Source organism: Channa argus, chromosome 2 (assembly GCF_033026475.1).
Source record: "Channa argus isolate prfri chromosome 2, Channa argus male v1.0, whole genome shotgun sequence".
Classification (NCBI taxonomy): domain Eukaryota; kingdom Metazoa; phylum Chordata; class Actinopteri; order Anabantiformes; family Channidae; genus Channa; species Channa argus.
In genome coordinates this window covers 23,684,323-23,700,578 of record NC_090198.1, presented here as the reverse complement: position 1 = coordinate 23,700,578, position 16,256 = coordinate 23,684,323, and the positions used below count along the sequence as shown (strand labels likewise).

General features: G+C 39.0%; 1 protein-coding gene across 12 annotated transcripts; it reads right to left on the bottom strand.

Moving 5' to 3' along the window:
• Positions 1-257: 257 nt before the first annotated feature.
• On the bottom strand, positions 258-16,256 carry znf821 (zinc finger protein 821). 12 transcript variants are annotated; one of them, XM_067485487.1, is made up of 8 exons: positions 16,112-16,239; positions 13,485-14,665; positions 9,863-9,918; positions 8,250-8,381; positions 7,989-8,107; positions 6,624-6,722; positions 5,742-5,908; positions 258-4,125 (listed from the first exon to the last, which is right to left on the bottom strand). In XM_067485487.1, the coding sequence occupies exons 2-8, from the start codon at positions 13,535-13,537 to the stop codon at positions 3,171-3,173; spliced, it is 1,581 nt and encodes a 526-aa protein (XP_067341588.1). In that variant the 5' UTR covers positions 13,538-14,665; positions 16,112-16,239; the 3' UTR covers positions 258-3,170. The 12 variants fall into 12 exon arrangements, with proteins under 12 accessions (XP_067341588.1, XP_067341599.1, XP_067341609.1 ...); XM_067485498.1 differs by having other exon boundaries at positions 6,624-6,719; XM_067485508.1 differs by having other exon boundaries at positions 7,989-8,104.

Below are 16,256 nucleotides of genomic sequence, written 5' to 3'. Positions count from 1 at the left end.
ATGGAGGTCAATAACAGCTGTATTAATACTAGTGATGTCGTTATGTAATATTTAAAATCAAGCTTAACATGCTACTTACTGTAAAGCACTAAACAATTTTATTTGGAAAGTGAATTTCATGTGGTTTAAACACGCTTATGACACTGTAAGCGGGTCAGTTGAAGTGTTGGCTTTTTAGGTTTCCGCTAGTTCGAAAACATTTAATCAAACTGAAATAGAAATTGATATGAGGGAGATACAAATCACATACATTCATAAAGTTTTCAATGTTATATATTTACATGTTGGGAATTCAGCATTTAAATGGCAACATTAATATACATTTTCTGTATCTATTATGCATTTAGCTAGTTTAAATTCACCTGTTTTATCCTTATCTATAGAACACACTGCTGCAGAACTGCGTGACACTGGCCACTGAAACAAGTGTTTAAAAAAAATAGAAGAAAATTACACTGTATACTACTGTTATAGTAAATTCAATGTTTATTTCCACATTCTTCACCAGGTCATGTTCTGTATATCTGTTAATCACAGCAAGCATAAATGTTCCCATTAGCAGTTTAGCTCATTCATTTGGCCTTGTTCAGAGATTTGTTTTGTAAACATGGACATTGAGAGAAAATCCTGATAGAATTAATATCAAAAGGCCAACATTTTTAACATTTTCTTTAGTTTAAAGTGTAAAAAACAGGCAGGCATAAACTAACAGCAGAACACAAGCTCATGTTGAACCATTCTAGGACAAGTGCAGTTTCACGACATGCAGTGCTTAGCCTAATCGATACTGAAAGTACTGTTCATGAAGACCAACGGCATTCAGAGTTAGAAGTACTTCCTTTGCAACAGTACATCAGACCACAGAAGTTTTGTGCCCCGTTATTTCCGCTGTAGGAGAAAGGGGATCACAGCATTTTTAAAAAGCAATGAGAATACCCAGTATTCATAGTCTGAAAGAAAAGAGAAATAAATGACACCTGAAGACTTTGTGGAAAACACTGATCTGCCCTTGTTACAGTATGTCATGAAAGAAATGGCAGTGAGACCCTGTTGCTTTCCTGTGCTGAACTAGGAAGAGGAAATATCACTAGAAAAGTCACAAAAACTGCCTAAAATTGTTCCTACCACACCGTATGATAAATCTATAAATGAGTCTTGCGGACCAGGGTGTTGAATCTAGGCTCTGAGCCCTCTCACTGAGTTAAATTGCCTGAGAAGCTAAACTCGTTTGAATTAGTGGCATTATGCATAGTTTCAGTGAAAAGTTAATTAATTTTCCTTATAACAAATAACACATCTGTTGCATAGAGGTCTGATGCACTCCTAGAAAAAGCCTCTGAGGATCAAAACAAACAAAAAACGCCTAATTGTTCCTTGTTCTGCTCTAACAGCCAAGCAGGTACAATGGCTTATGTCTAGGAGTGACTCAAACAGAACCACTGCTCGCCGGCGTCGCTGATATTCTTTAACGAGTTTGCGTGACACACAAATGTGTTTGACACTGGATAAGTTTGCATCTGGAGAAGTGACGTCAATAGAAACTGGAGGTAACCTTACAGGCAGGAAACCAAACAAGGGCGATCTAAACGTGGCCTATTAGTCAAACATTAAAACCATTTTATTTCACCACTGAATAACAAAATAACCGAATAATCTTCACAAGAAAAATATATTCACATCATATTGCATAAATGTGCTGGAATGAGGTTAATGAGTGTAGATTATAAAAATCTCTTTCCCAGTATGGGCTGTATGTGAAATTAATCCCAGTGCTCTGCAACAGATGGGGGGGGGGCGAAAGAAAACAGGGTTTAAAACATAATTTTTACCCGTCATATGATTCAATAAATGTTCTGGGAAATGAATCCCAACTGTAATTTAGGTGGTACTGTGGCTATATTTCTGATGGTACAGCAGTCTTACAAAGCACGTGAATGCTACACAAATTGCAAGAAAGAGGTCGCACTCTCTCCATATGGTCTATAATGTACTAATATCATTTACTCATAATTAGGAAAACTTGTGAGCAGATTTTAAGTCATATGACAAATTCAACAAGTAACAGCTAATTTTCATTTTGACCACTTAATGGAGCATCTTAGCAGAATATTCCTTAATCTGATGAGCCCATAACTATACAAGAGGTAACTAATGTATTGTACAGTACAATAACAGCAGCACAGACTGAGTTTTTATGAGCCAAAGAAAAGCTCTGTAACACAAAATTAAAAATAAAATGACACTGCAAAATGTCTGTAAGGAGTGTAACAAAGAAAAAAAACAAATTCAAATATTGGCAAAGTGACGGTAAAGAGGCAAATGCATTAAGTACAACTCAGCAGGAAAGGGGGAATGGCCGTGTTCAATAGGACAAAAAACATTCAGAGTTCATCCGTTATAGAAATGATACAGTCAAACCTGTGAAATGTGTCAAACTGATGTGCTCGGAAATGACTGCTAGTGTGAATGTTTGTGTCCTACTAAAGTGCCTGACTCAGAAATGCAAACAGAAATTGTGGAGAACAACCTGCATCCTCTGTAGTAGTGTACAGTACATATAGAGCTTTGGAAGCTTGGAGTTGGAATTCATTAAGCCACAGGACAGAGGGCGCGTCCACAGCGCCAGCTGAGGTAGTAGTTTGACTGTATATGAACTTCCCAGGGACCCGTGGTGGCAGCTTGAAGACAGAGGTGTAGCTACCGATAAACCAGAATCACTGGGCTGGCGGAGTGGATCAGATAGGAGGAGGCTGTGGCTACGAAGTCCCCACTCCTGTCACTGAAGGTCCATGTGCAAAAGATTTCCCCCATCCCCCCCCTCAAAGGAAGCATAACTGCTCCTACTAGAATGAACTGTGTTAAAACACTGGTCCACTGACAAACAAATAAATCTTTTTACAACATGCTGTAATGTCATCATCCACACGATATGAAACATTCTCAACCCTGTTCCCAAGGCTTTCAACACTGCAATAAATTAAAAAGTGAAGTAGTTTTGCTGTATTTAACAAATCAGTTTGTGTGTGAAGCGGTTCAACACAAAGGAAGCTGGGAGTTAACCAGCCAGGAATGGTGCTTTGTGACCACGGCGGAGTGCAGAGGTTAATGATGCTGCCAGAAGCCAGTTTGCTCCCGCCGCCCCCCACCAACCCCACCGTGGCCTAGCCCAATTACGGCAGCTTCATGAACAGACCATTATCAATTGAAGGGACAGGCATGGGGCAGGGGAACTGAAAGAGACTCATATCTGCTGTGAGGGCAGCCATTGCGGCAGGATCGTGCTCGATCTGTGTCCTTAGAGCGGGGTCTATCTTCTCGAGTCGCCGCTTGATCCTCTTTGCTTCTCTCTCACGGATCAGCCTGGCCTGCCTCTTTTCCGGCGTTTCGTTGGCCCTCTTCAAGCGCATAGCCTCCCTGTCTCTCTGCAGCCTGCGTGCCCTCTGCTCCTCTGTTTCCTGCATCCTCTGCATGCGCTTGGCCTCGCGGTCCCGCAGCCTCCTCAGCTCCCTCTCTTCTTCCGTCTCACACGCCCGCTTGTTCTTCTTCGCCGTGCGTTCGCGCTCTAAGCGCTGCAAGCGGGCCTCCAGGGGTTCATTCTTCCTACGCAGAGCCCATTTACGCATTGGTGACTGGGCTTCCACTAACTGCTGATAGGCCACGCAGCTATTGCACACCAGCAGCACCCCGGCAGGATACACCGGCATAGGGCTCAAGATGTCAGGGATAGGAGGAAGGCCTGAGGAGGAGGAGTTAAGAGCATCAGGGATAGACGTAAGAGTCGGCCCGTCAGAGAGGAGACTGTCTGACAGCGAGGGAAAGGAGGATCCTTGGTCAGAGCCAGTGCACGGTCCATGACACGTATTTGGACCTTGACACTGGCTGGAGATGTGGCCTGGTCCCTGGCAGGTACGATGAGCCTGACATAGGTTGGTGTTCGGGTCAGGCTCCTGACACGAGCGAGGACCCTGACATGAACTGGGGCTGGGCTCTGGTCCGTGGCAAGAGCGAGTGCCAGGGCTTGGGCCGGTCATGGGGCTGTTGGGGTAGGAATGGGACATGGAACAGGTGTCCCTTTCACCTGTGAGATCCATCCTGGTGGTGTCGAGGACCTCTTTCAGCTTTTCCCTAAGATGGGAAACAAGATTGAGAAGCTTGGTAAAAGTGAGATACCTTTATATCTGGATAATTTCTTTTGTCTCCAGCATTTGATTCCTGGTACAACTCTTGCTCCTTTTCTGTTTCTGAGGTCCTGATCTTTTTTGTGCCCTTTCATAAAAAGGGCCCCTTCAGGGTTTCATTTTATCAAAGTGTTCAAATTGCTGAAAATGTAATAAAAGGAGTTTGATGTTATATGTATTTTAGCTACTAACAAAGGCTCGATACATTGGTTTGTTGTATTTTAACAGACCTGAATTCTTGCTCGCCACAATCTTGTAATTACAACCTGGTCCCTTTATGTTTAGACAACATTTGGTTTTAACTTTATGTTTCAAGCTGCAATGACTGGCATGATTTGTTACAATTTCTCCAAATAGGAAAGATGACTCATTTCAGCTTACAACAGACTGTGACATGTGACAAAGTCTGTGGTTAACTAAGAGAAGAGTTTAGCTCACTGTTAGTAGCATGTGGTAGATAAAACTATAGAGGAAAAGGAACATGCATTCATGTATGACACATTTAAAGGTGTAAAAGTTGCTTACATTTATTAAAAACACCTCAAATGTCTATTCCACATACAAGTAACATGCAGCTTTTAAGTGTTGTACTGTATTTTTATAGTAACCATGATAATGAGAAGTGTTTTCTTTTCTGTGCATTTCCTTTTTACTTCTATCAAGATGACATTACAGGTTCTCACAATATTTCTCCCTCTACTATGTGTCCTGACCCTGCAAGTGCAGTTTAAATTTAAAATATAATCGTAGTTGCTAGGCAACATGCAAGTTTATTTCCATTAAAGCTGTCATTCCAGCAATAATTTTATTCATCCCTCATGTTCTGCAACCTGCCTAGTCTCAACCACTGCTACATTGTGTTCCAATATGCTGTATGAACTGCTGCGATGTGACCAATTTGTTGAACATAAAAAAAGGAAATTACACACACATATATATATATATATATATATATATATATATATATATATATATATATATATATATATATATATATATATATATATATATATATATATATATATATATATATATATATATATATATATATATATATATATATATATATATATATATATATATATATATATATATATATATATATATATATATATATATATATATATATATATATATACACACACACACACACATACATATACATATAGATATAGAGATATATAGATCTCTCTCTCTCTCTCTCCACACACACCTTTAAAATTCAGTCACTATTGTCTTGCTAAAACACTTATGTTCTTAAACTACACTATTTTACTGTTTCTCCTGCTGAATCATGGATATTAGCCACTTTTGTTGCATGCTGATAAATAGGTCTGATGTATGTTGCTGAACCCTTGGTAAACACTGCATTGTAAATGTTTTTTTTAAATTAAGATTATTGGTTTGTCTTCGTCAGCTTTTCTTTTCCTTTATACCAAATATCAACTGCCTTATTTTTATTATTCCCCTATTAACATTTTAATTCTCAGTGAAACACAGAAGCTGAGGGTACAAAAGTGCATTAATGACCTCAGACAACAAACAGTAGCGAGAGAGCCAAACCTGTTAAAGTTGTTAGTGTCTGTGAAGCGTGTGCCGCAGACAGCGCAGTTGGAGAGGCGGTCCTCAGAGTGGATGAGAAGATGTCGACCAAGTGAGCCAGGCGAACTCAGGGCTCGCCCACATACTGGGCACACATAGCTTTTGCTGTTGCTCATCATAGTCGTGTGCTGTTAAATGCAGCAAAACAAGATAAGAACAAGAAAAAAAAAAAGGCAGTTTGGAGTTTGTTCTCAAAGGTTAGAACAAGAATAAACAGGGACCAACAGCAAATTTACGTGGGCCCAAAAAGTAAAAGTTAAATGCCAGGGCGCCATCTTGTGATCATCCATTTGCCTATGACTGATAACAGTGGTTAGAATGGGGCTTTTTGTTTGGCTAAAAAGTTGTTTAAATCATTCAAATTTGATGAAGATGGAGATGAATTAGGAGGAACAAAAGGAGCCCCACCTGGTGAAATGCAATCAGAATAGTAAGCAGCGATTTTTGTAAAAACCAATAATAAAGGAATGAATAATGATTAATACATGAACATGAAAATCCACAACAGAAAGTTATATGAAAATCTCAAGATTTCATGCATGTATGATAGACATTATTTGCCTTTAGCAGGTGTCTATAATAATCTACTCTTTCAACACTAAATGTGATTTTTTGCTAACTTCAACTGTAACTTAAGATTGTATAAATTCATAAACCACATTTGAATAGTTTATAGTGTAACCCTTAACTTGCAATCATACCAATTGACACGTCCCTCAGGCTACATATCACAAAAAATTGATGAAGTGATAAGTAATGAGTAAGGAGACTATAATAAAGGATCAAAAGCTGCTTTGCTTTCCTGGTTCACTGCCACTTAGGGAGAAACAACATTGCTCTTACCTGGTAGACATGGGAGATGAGCTTCTCAGGGCTACTGAAATCCAGCGTGCAGAGAGAGCAAACAAAGTTGTTGCTGTGGTCTGCCCCTTCCTCGCTCTCCTGAGGGAAACCAAACACCCTTAAAATACATGTCTGCAGAAAAACCAGTGCCATACAGAGGTACAAGTACACCTGCATCAATTTTCATTTCATTACAACCAAGTAAGTAAATGCAAATGCAACCATCTTTCCACCTTACACATACACAAATTTGTAACGTGTGTATGTGTCATTTTAAAGCAAACTGAGGTGGGCCTTCACGAGGTCACATCTCGCTTCAGCGTTTGTGCAGTGTTGTGTGATGATGTGTTTTGTGTAAGAATGAGAAATTCTCACAAGCAGAAGCCACTCACTGACAGTGACATGATGATGTGTGCTGTCACAGATGTGACTCATACACAAGCTGAATAAGAAAAAAAAAAAAAAAAAAAAAACACAACATTTTGAAGCAGAAGGCCTGAGGACAAAACATATTGAATGCTACTCTGGGTGGTGTGTTACAGTCTGCTGCAAGTCTATTATAGTCTGTGTGATTTCTATTTTCTGTTTTTCATAACCGTGCATAATTCGGTTTACAAAAGGCCACACCTCTTTTTGCTGCTTGAAATAGCGGCTTTATCATCCAACTATATTAAATAATACTCTTTAGATGTTTTTGTCAACATTATAGTAAAACTTTACACAACTTATTTAAATTGTTGCCATAAAGACTAAAAGACAAAAATTGAAAGCATGTTTTTTTTTGTTGTACATATAAAATATCAATGTTTCCTGTTTCTGCTGACCCCACAGCAGTTTTTATGATTTGCTATTTTTCGAACAAGTACAAAACATTAACACAGCTAAATGTACAGCAACTTAAATCTGGTAATACAGTGGGATATGCTCCTGTAACATTTAACTGAGTGGCTATCTATATCCAAATTAATATTCACACCAACTGCTGTTTCAGCTACTGGTTCAGAGTTGAGAGGGGAAAAAAAGCTCACCTTAAAATGTTTATCATTTTCACAGCCCACACAAGTCCTGACGCAATAATAACCACTTTGCTTATAAACCATATGGACCACATATCTCAAAATGAAACTGGACACCTACACAGAGATTCAGAGCAGATGCTTGTCAATAATTTATCTTTGTGGAGTTTTGTTTGTATGTTATGTCACAGCACCAACTCACACCATGGCTTAGCATATAGGCACAACTCTAAAGATACTGTGTCAAAAATAACATTATGAACGAAGCCGAAAGGTTGACATGTAGACAAAAATGTCCATTATAGCTCCAGTCCTTTGTTTTCTGTTCGAAGTGCATCAGCCAACTCACCTCTTTGACTCCCGCTCCTTGTAGGTGGCACTGTGTTCTCTTGGTGGTCATGCGGTCATCAGCAGAGCTGTTGGAGGACGAGTCTTCACCGTGGTTGTCAGGGTCACTATCACTGTCTTCTATGGAGGCAAACACAGCCCTATCAATACAGACAGACAACAGAACACAGAGCACGGCTTACTCTCATTAACACCCCTTAGTCCGAGGACATTCCTACAGAGTCCAGCCAGTCCTGCACTGTCCCATCTCTCCATCCTGTACCTGAGATGCTATCCTGCCCTTGGACTTCCTGGGAGTTGTTGGTGCAGCATTCACTGTCTTCGGTGAATTCATCCCTGCCATCCATGTTAATAGTGTGGTGAAGTCTTGTGATGCCTGAAGTGTGGAATGGCCCTGGAGACAGAAAGGCAGTAGTAGTGAGCATAACAGGTAGTTATGACTGGAGAGAAAAGTATATGCAATCAGTAGATGCTGTTAAGCTGCTGTGGTAACAGGGGTCCTTTTACAGCATATTGGTTTACTTTGGATAAGCTAAACCTACAGGAAAATATATATCTCTATAGATTTTCAGGCGTATATTCCATGCCAGTGCTGAGTTTATTTATTCATTTACATATAAATATACACACTGCTCACAAAAGGTTAGGTATATTCGACTTCTGGGTGAAGTTTATGGAAAACGTAAAAAGTTCACACTACAGTGATATTATATCATGAAAGCAGGGCATTTAAGTAGAAGCATGCAATAGTATTTTCTTCATCTCAAACAAATTACTGAAACAAAAGCTAACAACAAAATACGTCAATGTCTCAATAACTTGTCAGTTGTTCATTGGAGAAATCTCTGATGCACTCTCTCTCTCTCTCTCTCTCTCTCTCTCTCTCTATTCATCCATATCCATCTATCTCTAGCTATAACTATCTCTCTCTTCAATGAAGAAAACGTATTTTAATGGCACAACACCTGTCACCATTCAGATATTTGTTGATACCAAGTTGAATTAAAAATAACCTTTAAAGAACAAGTCAAGTTTGCAAATGAAACTGGTGCAACAGGCCTGAGAACTGGCAATGTTTTCATATGTCTGCACATGCATATAAAAGGTGTGGAGCACATAAATGGAAACATAACTTTATCTGGCTTCACAATTTAGATGACTACCGTCATACCACAAAGCATGACTTCCAATAGGGAATCTATTTTACAATTGAAAAGATGTTGTTTCTTATGCAAAAAACAACCCTTGCACTTAAGTCTATTTAATACACGTACTTTTTACACATTCATTCTCTTCAGCATATCAGTGATTCATCTCCATAGCAACACAGAAATGGCTTCTGCCATAACATACTATAAGAAGGTATGAATTTTTCAGCATGGGCGTATTCCCCCATTGCTGAGGATTCTTGTTTTGTCAATTTTTGAAGCAAACTAAATGTGGTTAGGCCTCTTAGGTCAAAACATTGTGCTTTCATTAATGTCAGAAGGGTAGTGTAATAAAAAAAAAAAATGATTAAAACCCATCACCACAATGGAACATTCCACCAACAAGAACAAATTAATTTGAAGGCTTTTGGGGTTCACTGACGCTTACACATGAACCATCTGACAGTGAAACATAATGAATGCTGCTAAGCCAGCCAGGCAAACCCACTGACATACGTGCACAAACATTAACTTAATTTGCATCCCAGCCCCCATATATCTGTGAGCTAGCTCACAGATATATGCTAGCTCTGTTCGACAGCCATGCTGCAGTCTCACGGGGGAAGCAGACTGCACTTCTTTCCTCTAACTAACTGCCTTGCTACTCACTGTTTTCTCTCTGTCTCTCTCTCTCAGAACCACCCACACAGTGAACAGCCTGGCTCACCCTCTGTCCTCCCTGCTTGCATGTAGCTCCGACTACTTCCATCTATACCTTCGGCTCTGAGAGAGAGAGAGAGAGAGAGAGACGATGAAGCTTTATGCCATGGCAGCCCATATGTGGCTCATTTCATTACTTGTGTTACATTTTACAGAAGCCATGGTGGTTGCAGGATTGGGCAATAAAAAACTAAACCTTTACGTTTCCGATTATCATATTTGAACTTGAAAACCTGCATTTAACTGCCAATGCTGCTTCAGTGAAATGGTTTCATTGAAACCTCTTTGGCATTGACACACAAGAACATCCCATTTCTGATAGCTAAAATTAAGGAAAGCTTTAAATCTTTTTTTTTTCCTCCCTTGTGGACTCTCTCCACGAACACATAACAGAGATGGGAGATAGATTATTACTTCAGTTACCTGAGACTGACACAAGTAATTACAGCCCACATCACAATCCTGAGGTTTGCACACATAATATACTAGTTTGCTCACGGGTAAGAAGTTGGTATGTGAACACAGTTTGTCCACTTTATTTCTAAAAATCAAAGCTTTCAGTAGGAGTGGAAGTGTCTTGGAGTATTGAACTATGAACTACTACAACAAGCTGGCTTCACATAGCCAATGATTGATGTGTGAGATATACCCATCCCCCATCGCTAAGGCTCTGTCTGTACATCTGTCTCTCCTTGCTCCCTTCCTCCCTCCTCCATCCCTCAGTCTCTGCCACTGTGATGTTATCTCTGAGTCTGTGTGTCTGTAGGCAGGAGGTGACGCAGTGTCTGACTAAATCCAGACAAAGAGACAAACTCATCAGCCAACAGACACATAGAAGGGGGAAAGAGGAGAAGGAAAAAGGTGGTGGCGTGTGTGTGTGTGTGTGTTGGGGGGTAGCATGCAAAACAAAACAGACAAAAGACAGAATGCCTAAAACTCTACTCAAACACCAAGCAATGGGGGTCTTTTCGAATTCAAGGTCCCCCCTTGTCCTTTTTAGCCACAGTCCCCTCCAAAACACACACACACACACACACACACACACACACACAACACACACACACACACACAGTCTGAATCTTGAGGAAGTCCTGGGGCCCCTGACTTCCATCCACACACACAGAGGAGAATAGTGGCCCACACATCTGATCAATTTTCACTCTGATTATCTGCTGACTAAAAGAAGAAGAAGAATTAAATATTTAACTTGAGTTTCTCTGGATAGTTTAACACCTGAGAATAAAAATGACGATAAAAGAAATAAGGAGGTGATCAGATCAAACAATATGAAAGTTATTTCATGTCATTTATCACTTTTGTGTAGATGTGTGCAAATAAAAGCTAGGCTATGTTTTGTTACATTGGACCTAATGTGAAAAGTACATTTTTAGTTGATTATTCACACACCTGTTTCTCTCAAGTATCTGAACTGAATCAAAAATAGGATCATTTTCTTCGCATACAATGTGACTCCTCAGCAACAGACATGATCTGATTACTTCTAAGAGCTTTTCTCAAGAGAATTTACTTTACTACAACTCTTATCCTAATGATCTTTTACCCAATGCTGTTCTTGTTGATGTTGTGCATCAAACTCAATGCATTAGCTAGACAGACAGCACTGCTGTATTGTTTGAAATTCACTGTTTGTGTGCGTTTGTGCCTTTGTGTGTCTGTCAGCCCGCCCGCCTGCCTGTCAGACAGTCTCCCTGCCTGTCTGGTCTGTCAGTCTGTCTGTCTGGTCTGGGGGTGGGGGGTGGTGGGGAGGAACTATGTGCATGCAATTCATACCTCACAAGAAGAGACAGGTAACAAAATAAATGCAAAGGAGAGTCAACGCATTTCACACAGAACCTGAACTCACACTACAGTGACATCACAGGAGGTTTGACCTATCAGTTAAAAATGTTATGGCATTTGTCACAGCATTAAAGTGCAGTAACGCGTGACAACGCTACATTGTATTAGGGCCCCTGAGGGTTTCTGCTCCCACCCTGGACTCCAGCAGAACTGCTACAGAGCATCAGCTCATTAACACACAGGATTACTGCAGTTGCAAGTGCAAGGTGCATTTCAATATCACTATCAATATCAAGAGGTTTTAGAAGAGGGATTCAGCACCAAACCAATACATTAGACTGGGCAATCCCATCCTGTTGGCTGAGGTACATTTAAAAAACAAATAAAAATAAAATGTGCAAGCTGTGCACCAACAAGGGGATTCAGGGGGCAGAAGATATAGAAGAGAACACTAACTCCATAGAGTTTTTGCAATCTGTTTAAATAAAATTAACTTTGCATATTGTAAACCACGACAGTAGAATATATAAAGTTAGTGGAATGATGGTACTACAATGGAAGGCTGCACCGAACACTAATTATTATTGTTAATCTGTTAATTTTTTGCCAGTGAATCAATTAATCACTGTGTTTTTAGTATGTCAAATATCTCTCTCTCAAAAAAAAAAGAACTAAAAGAAACACTGTTGAAACTGTTATACTAAAACACAAATAAATAGCCCATTATTCAGTTTTGCTCAACATGTGCTCTGTATTACTTTCATGTAATGGTGCACTGAAACTAAGGTAACTGATAAAACTCAACTTATACCTTGCTGATCCAGAGAGTGTAAAAGCGTAAATGCTTGTTCTTACTGTGACATAACTGTAGAGCTGCGTTTTCTTAACACCTAAAACATCTTTTTTCTAATTTTAACTGCAGAAATGACACCTTAAAACTAAACCCCGAGACCAAAACATGGTCAGCCACACGCCACGACACAGGAAGATAATATCAAAAGGATTCTTGTTTTTTAGACTACTTACAAATCATGCAAACAAAAATATAACGTACAAGTCTCCCGGCATGTGTGCAATGTGTGATCACAATTTAAGTGCTACTTGTTGAGTTTGCAGTCAAATACAGCTACCTTTAAATAGTATATATTGACTCTCTCTATTTTATTTTATTTATTTATTTATTTATTTATTTATTTATTTATTATATATATATATATATATATATATATATATATATATATATATATATATATATATATATATATATATATATATATATATATATATATATATATATATATATATATATATATATATATATATGCAAATAAGCACATATCTATACAGAGTTAGTGTTGCATTGTATTTGTCCAGACCTTAGTGAATGTAATTTTATTACTGTGCCACTTACTATTTCTGTCCCTTTTGTTTCCCTACACGTGTAACTGTGTTCATGTAACTCCTCAAGCATATGAAATAATAATGGAAAACACATTAGTTATACTATCCAGTGGTGTATTCTCACAAAGTTCAAGTCAAAATGAAAGTGAAATATCATCACCAGTTAGACAAGAATAACTCAAAATATCTATAATATTCAGTCAGTTGCTAACATACAGGATATACAATGGAGTATGTGGTGACATGTCATAAGGAGACCTGTCTTTAGTTTAACACCTCTAGCTATATGAACGTGTCTCAAGCCGCAGCGGACATCAAGGAAAGTAACAGAAACATCGTTTATGCAGAACCACAAATACTCAAAGAACACAAGCATAATAGACGTGACATGGATAAATAATTCGTTAACTTGTATTATTAGACAATACCTGGAATACCTACAGTTAACTTTGAAGGGGATGGTCCGTTTTCGCCTGGACATATTATTGCCAACTCCCGGTAAAAAAAAAAGAAAAAAAGAAAATGTAATCTCCTTCTAAACCCGGACCGTCACCCCGAGACCAGTCCAGGTGTATTCCGCACTGACAGCACAGATTGATGGACGAAAAATAAAAGAACTGTCATGAAATTACTCGATCTGAAAAATGGTGACCATTTGCGTGAGTAAAAAAAATTAAAATAAAATACATTTATGTAAAAAAAAGTCACATTCTTGCAGCCTTTAAAAAAGCCCCTTCTATAGTTGATCGGGGGGTTGAAAATAATGTCCAAGCACGACCAGGGAGACACCGAGCATCTCCGACCCACTCCGATCCCGAGCCGTTGGCAGCCGCGCACTCACTGCAGCGATGCCCGAGCTCAGCTGATCTCTATGAAGCCCGAGCGAACAGGATTGTGGGATATGCGGGGACAATGGGGAGTTCATGCTAAAGCTACTGTGCTACGTTCAAGCCGTGTGGGAAGAAGTAAACGCTGCAGGAAAAATAACATTCATGCACTACCAAATAGCATTTTAAGAAGTCAACGGTTGATAGTAACTTAATTACAATTTTGAAGTAGGGTCTACTTGTGGTGGCTTCTTCCCCACTACAAATTAGAGGAAAATACTTTACTCACTGCATGTATTTGACAGCTTTTGTCACTACAGTATTTGTTACTATTTGCACAAAATAATATGATGCATTATTATGGATTAAGAACATACAGCAGATAAAATCAACTCCCATCTTTACCAGCTGTGCTGCTCTGTTCCACATCAAGTCATTCAGTCACTCAAATCTTTTTTTTTTTAAATCAATTACAAGAAACATTTCTTATTTAGATTCACTCATTTAAAAGTTTTTTTGCTGTTTCAAATGCACATTTACAATACGTTTACAGTACATATTGTCACCTTTTAAAATGTTTAGTTTCAGTGGTGTGTATCCACAAGTTTGTGTTTGCTACAGTGATTTTCCTCTGGGCAGTGCAAACACATGCATGTTAGGTTAGTCGTTAGTTGGTGACTCTAAATTGGTCGTAGGTGTAATTGGTTGTCTCTCTGTCTGTCTCTCTGTGTTGGCCCTAGATAGACTGGCGACCTGTCCAGGATGTACTCCACCTCTTGATCCTACACAGGATAAGTGGTTACAGATAATTTAAATTTAAAAAAATATATATTTAAGTGCTCCTTTGCTATAAATTAGGGTGTTCATGAGAGGAACATATACTTTTAAAATCTAAAATAATCTCAATGAATGCATATAGTAATTATTTACAAATACGACTAGTCGTTTAGCAGACACTTTTATGCACAGTAACTTACAAGATTCAGTGTCTTACCCAAAGACCCAACAAAACGCGTAGCCATGAAAAAGTGAGATTCAAACTACTGGGGCATCTGCATTTACAAACCTGATTTTTTTTTTAAATAAAAAAAACATTTCTTAAAACATTTACAGTGTTGTCAATTATATTTAAACCCCCCCCCCCAAAAAAAACATCATTTCCACCCCTATCAATCTACACAAAAATGGTTCTGGAAAGCCACATTAATGCTCCCCCCCCCAAAAAATAAATGTAGGCTTCAGTATTCTACATTAAATTGGTGTTTTTGAGATGGCTAGAGAAATCTTGATACTAATATTGCAAAATTGGCCACATTAAACCAAAATAATATGCATAATATGGCTAATAATGTTCACAGGTTTTAAGTTTTACACAGCAGCAGTTTCTTGAGTAACTGTATTCCTGCTGTGTGAGCAAGGCCCCTACAGCGGATGACCGTTGATAGGAGCGCTGTTTGTTCAGCCTGATGATAAGCCTCGGGGCTGGCGGGTCAAAAAAGAAAAAAAAAGAAAAAGAAAAGTAGAGACTTGATGGGTGTGGACTTGAATAAACTGTGACAAAGTGCTGATCGAAATTCTCAGAGGTTTGAATTAAGACTAACAACAGTACAGTGTACAGTTAGAAAGTCTTGAGAATATACAAACACAGCCCCCCCTCCAAAAAATTGGACATTTAAACTGCATTATATATGAAAATGAAAATAATATGCATTATGTTTTGCTGTGGAAAGGGCCCCGTCTGCATAGAAAATTCTTGGACAGTACGGGAACAACAGCAGGTGGCGCTGCTAGGTACTGGTCCGCTAATGTCATAACACTACATGTAGTCGTCATCACTGACTGCCACGAGTAAACGGACCGCAGCACGACATTGCCAGGGTAATATGTATTCTTCCGCACGATTAAGAGAAAATATGTCATCTCATCAAAATCATCTCGTGTCATAGAATTTACGTTTTTACATTAGGTGACATGTGGCGCGCAGCAGCGTGCAAACTGAAAGTCACCTCATGCATCATTATTTTGAGTCAAACAGTCAATAAGATGATTGAGATAACGTCAGCTCGCTAGCTAACGAGCCTATCGTTAGCCCTTTATAGTCAATGCCAGTGCGGTGGAAGATGAACAGCTTACTAGTTAAACGCCATTAAAGCAAATTATACGCGGGATTAAAATACAGTCACCTAGCTAGATTTCTTATAACCGGCAAGACACAATTGAAGTATTACCCATGGTGTCCAGTGAACACTGGCATATCAGGTGGGAGTCTCGGGCAGAGGCACAGACTGGAGTAATGCTGTGGTACAAGCTAATGTAACTGTACGATGATGAGAAACTTCAGCTCTGGTGCCACCGCGCGCTTGTTTCACAAAC

Excerpts from the sequence above, each read along its gene's own strand:
- znf821 (XM_067485487.1), bottom strand. The coding sequence starts at position 13,537 with ATGTCCAGGCGAAAACGGACCATCCCCTTCAAAGTTAACTGTAGGTAT. Across the intron at positions 9,919-13,484 it reads GTTAACTGTAGGTATTCCAG|AGCCGAAGGTATAGATGGAA; the intron begins GTATTGTCTAAT and ends TCTCTCTCTCAG. Across the intron at positions 8,382-9,862 it reads GCAAGCAGGGAGGACAGAGG|GGCCATTCCACACTTCAGGC; the intron begins GTGAGCCAGGCT and ends TTCTGTCTCCAG.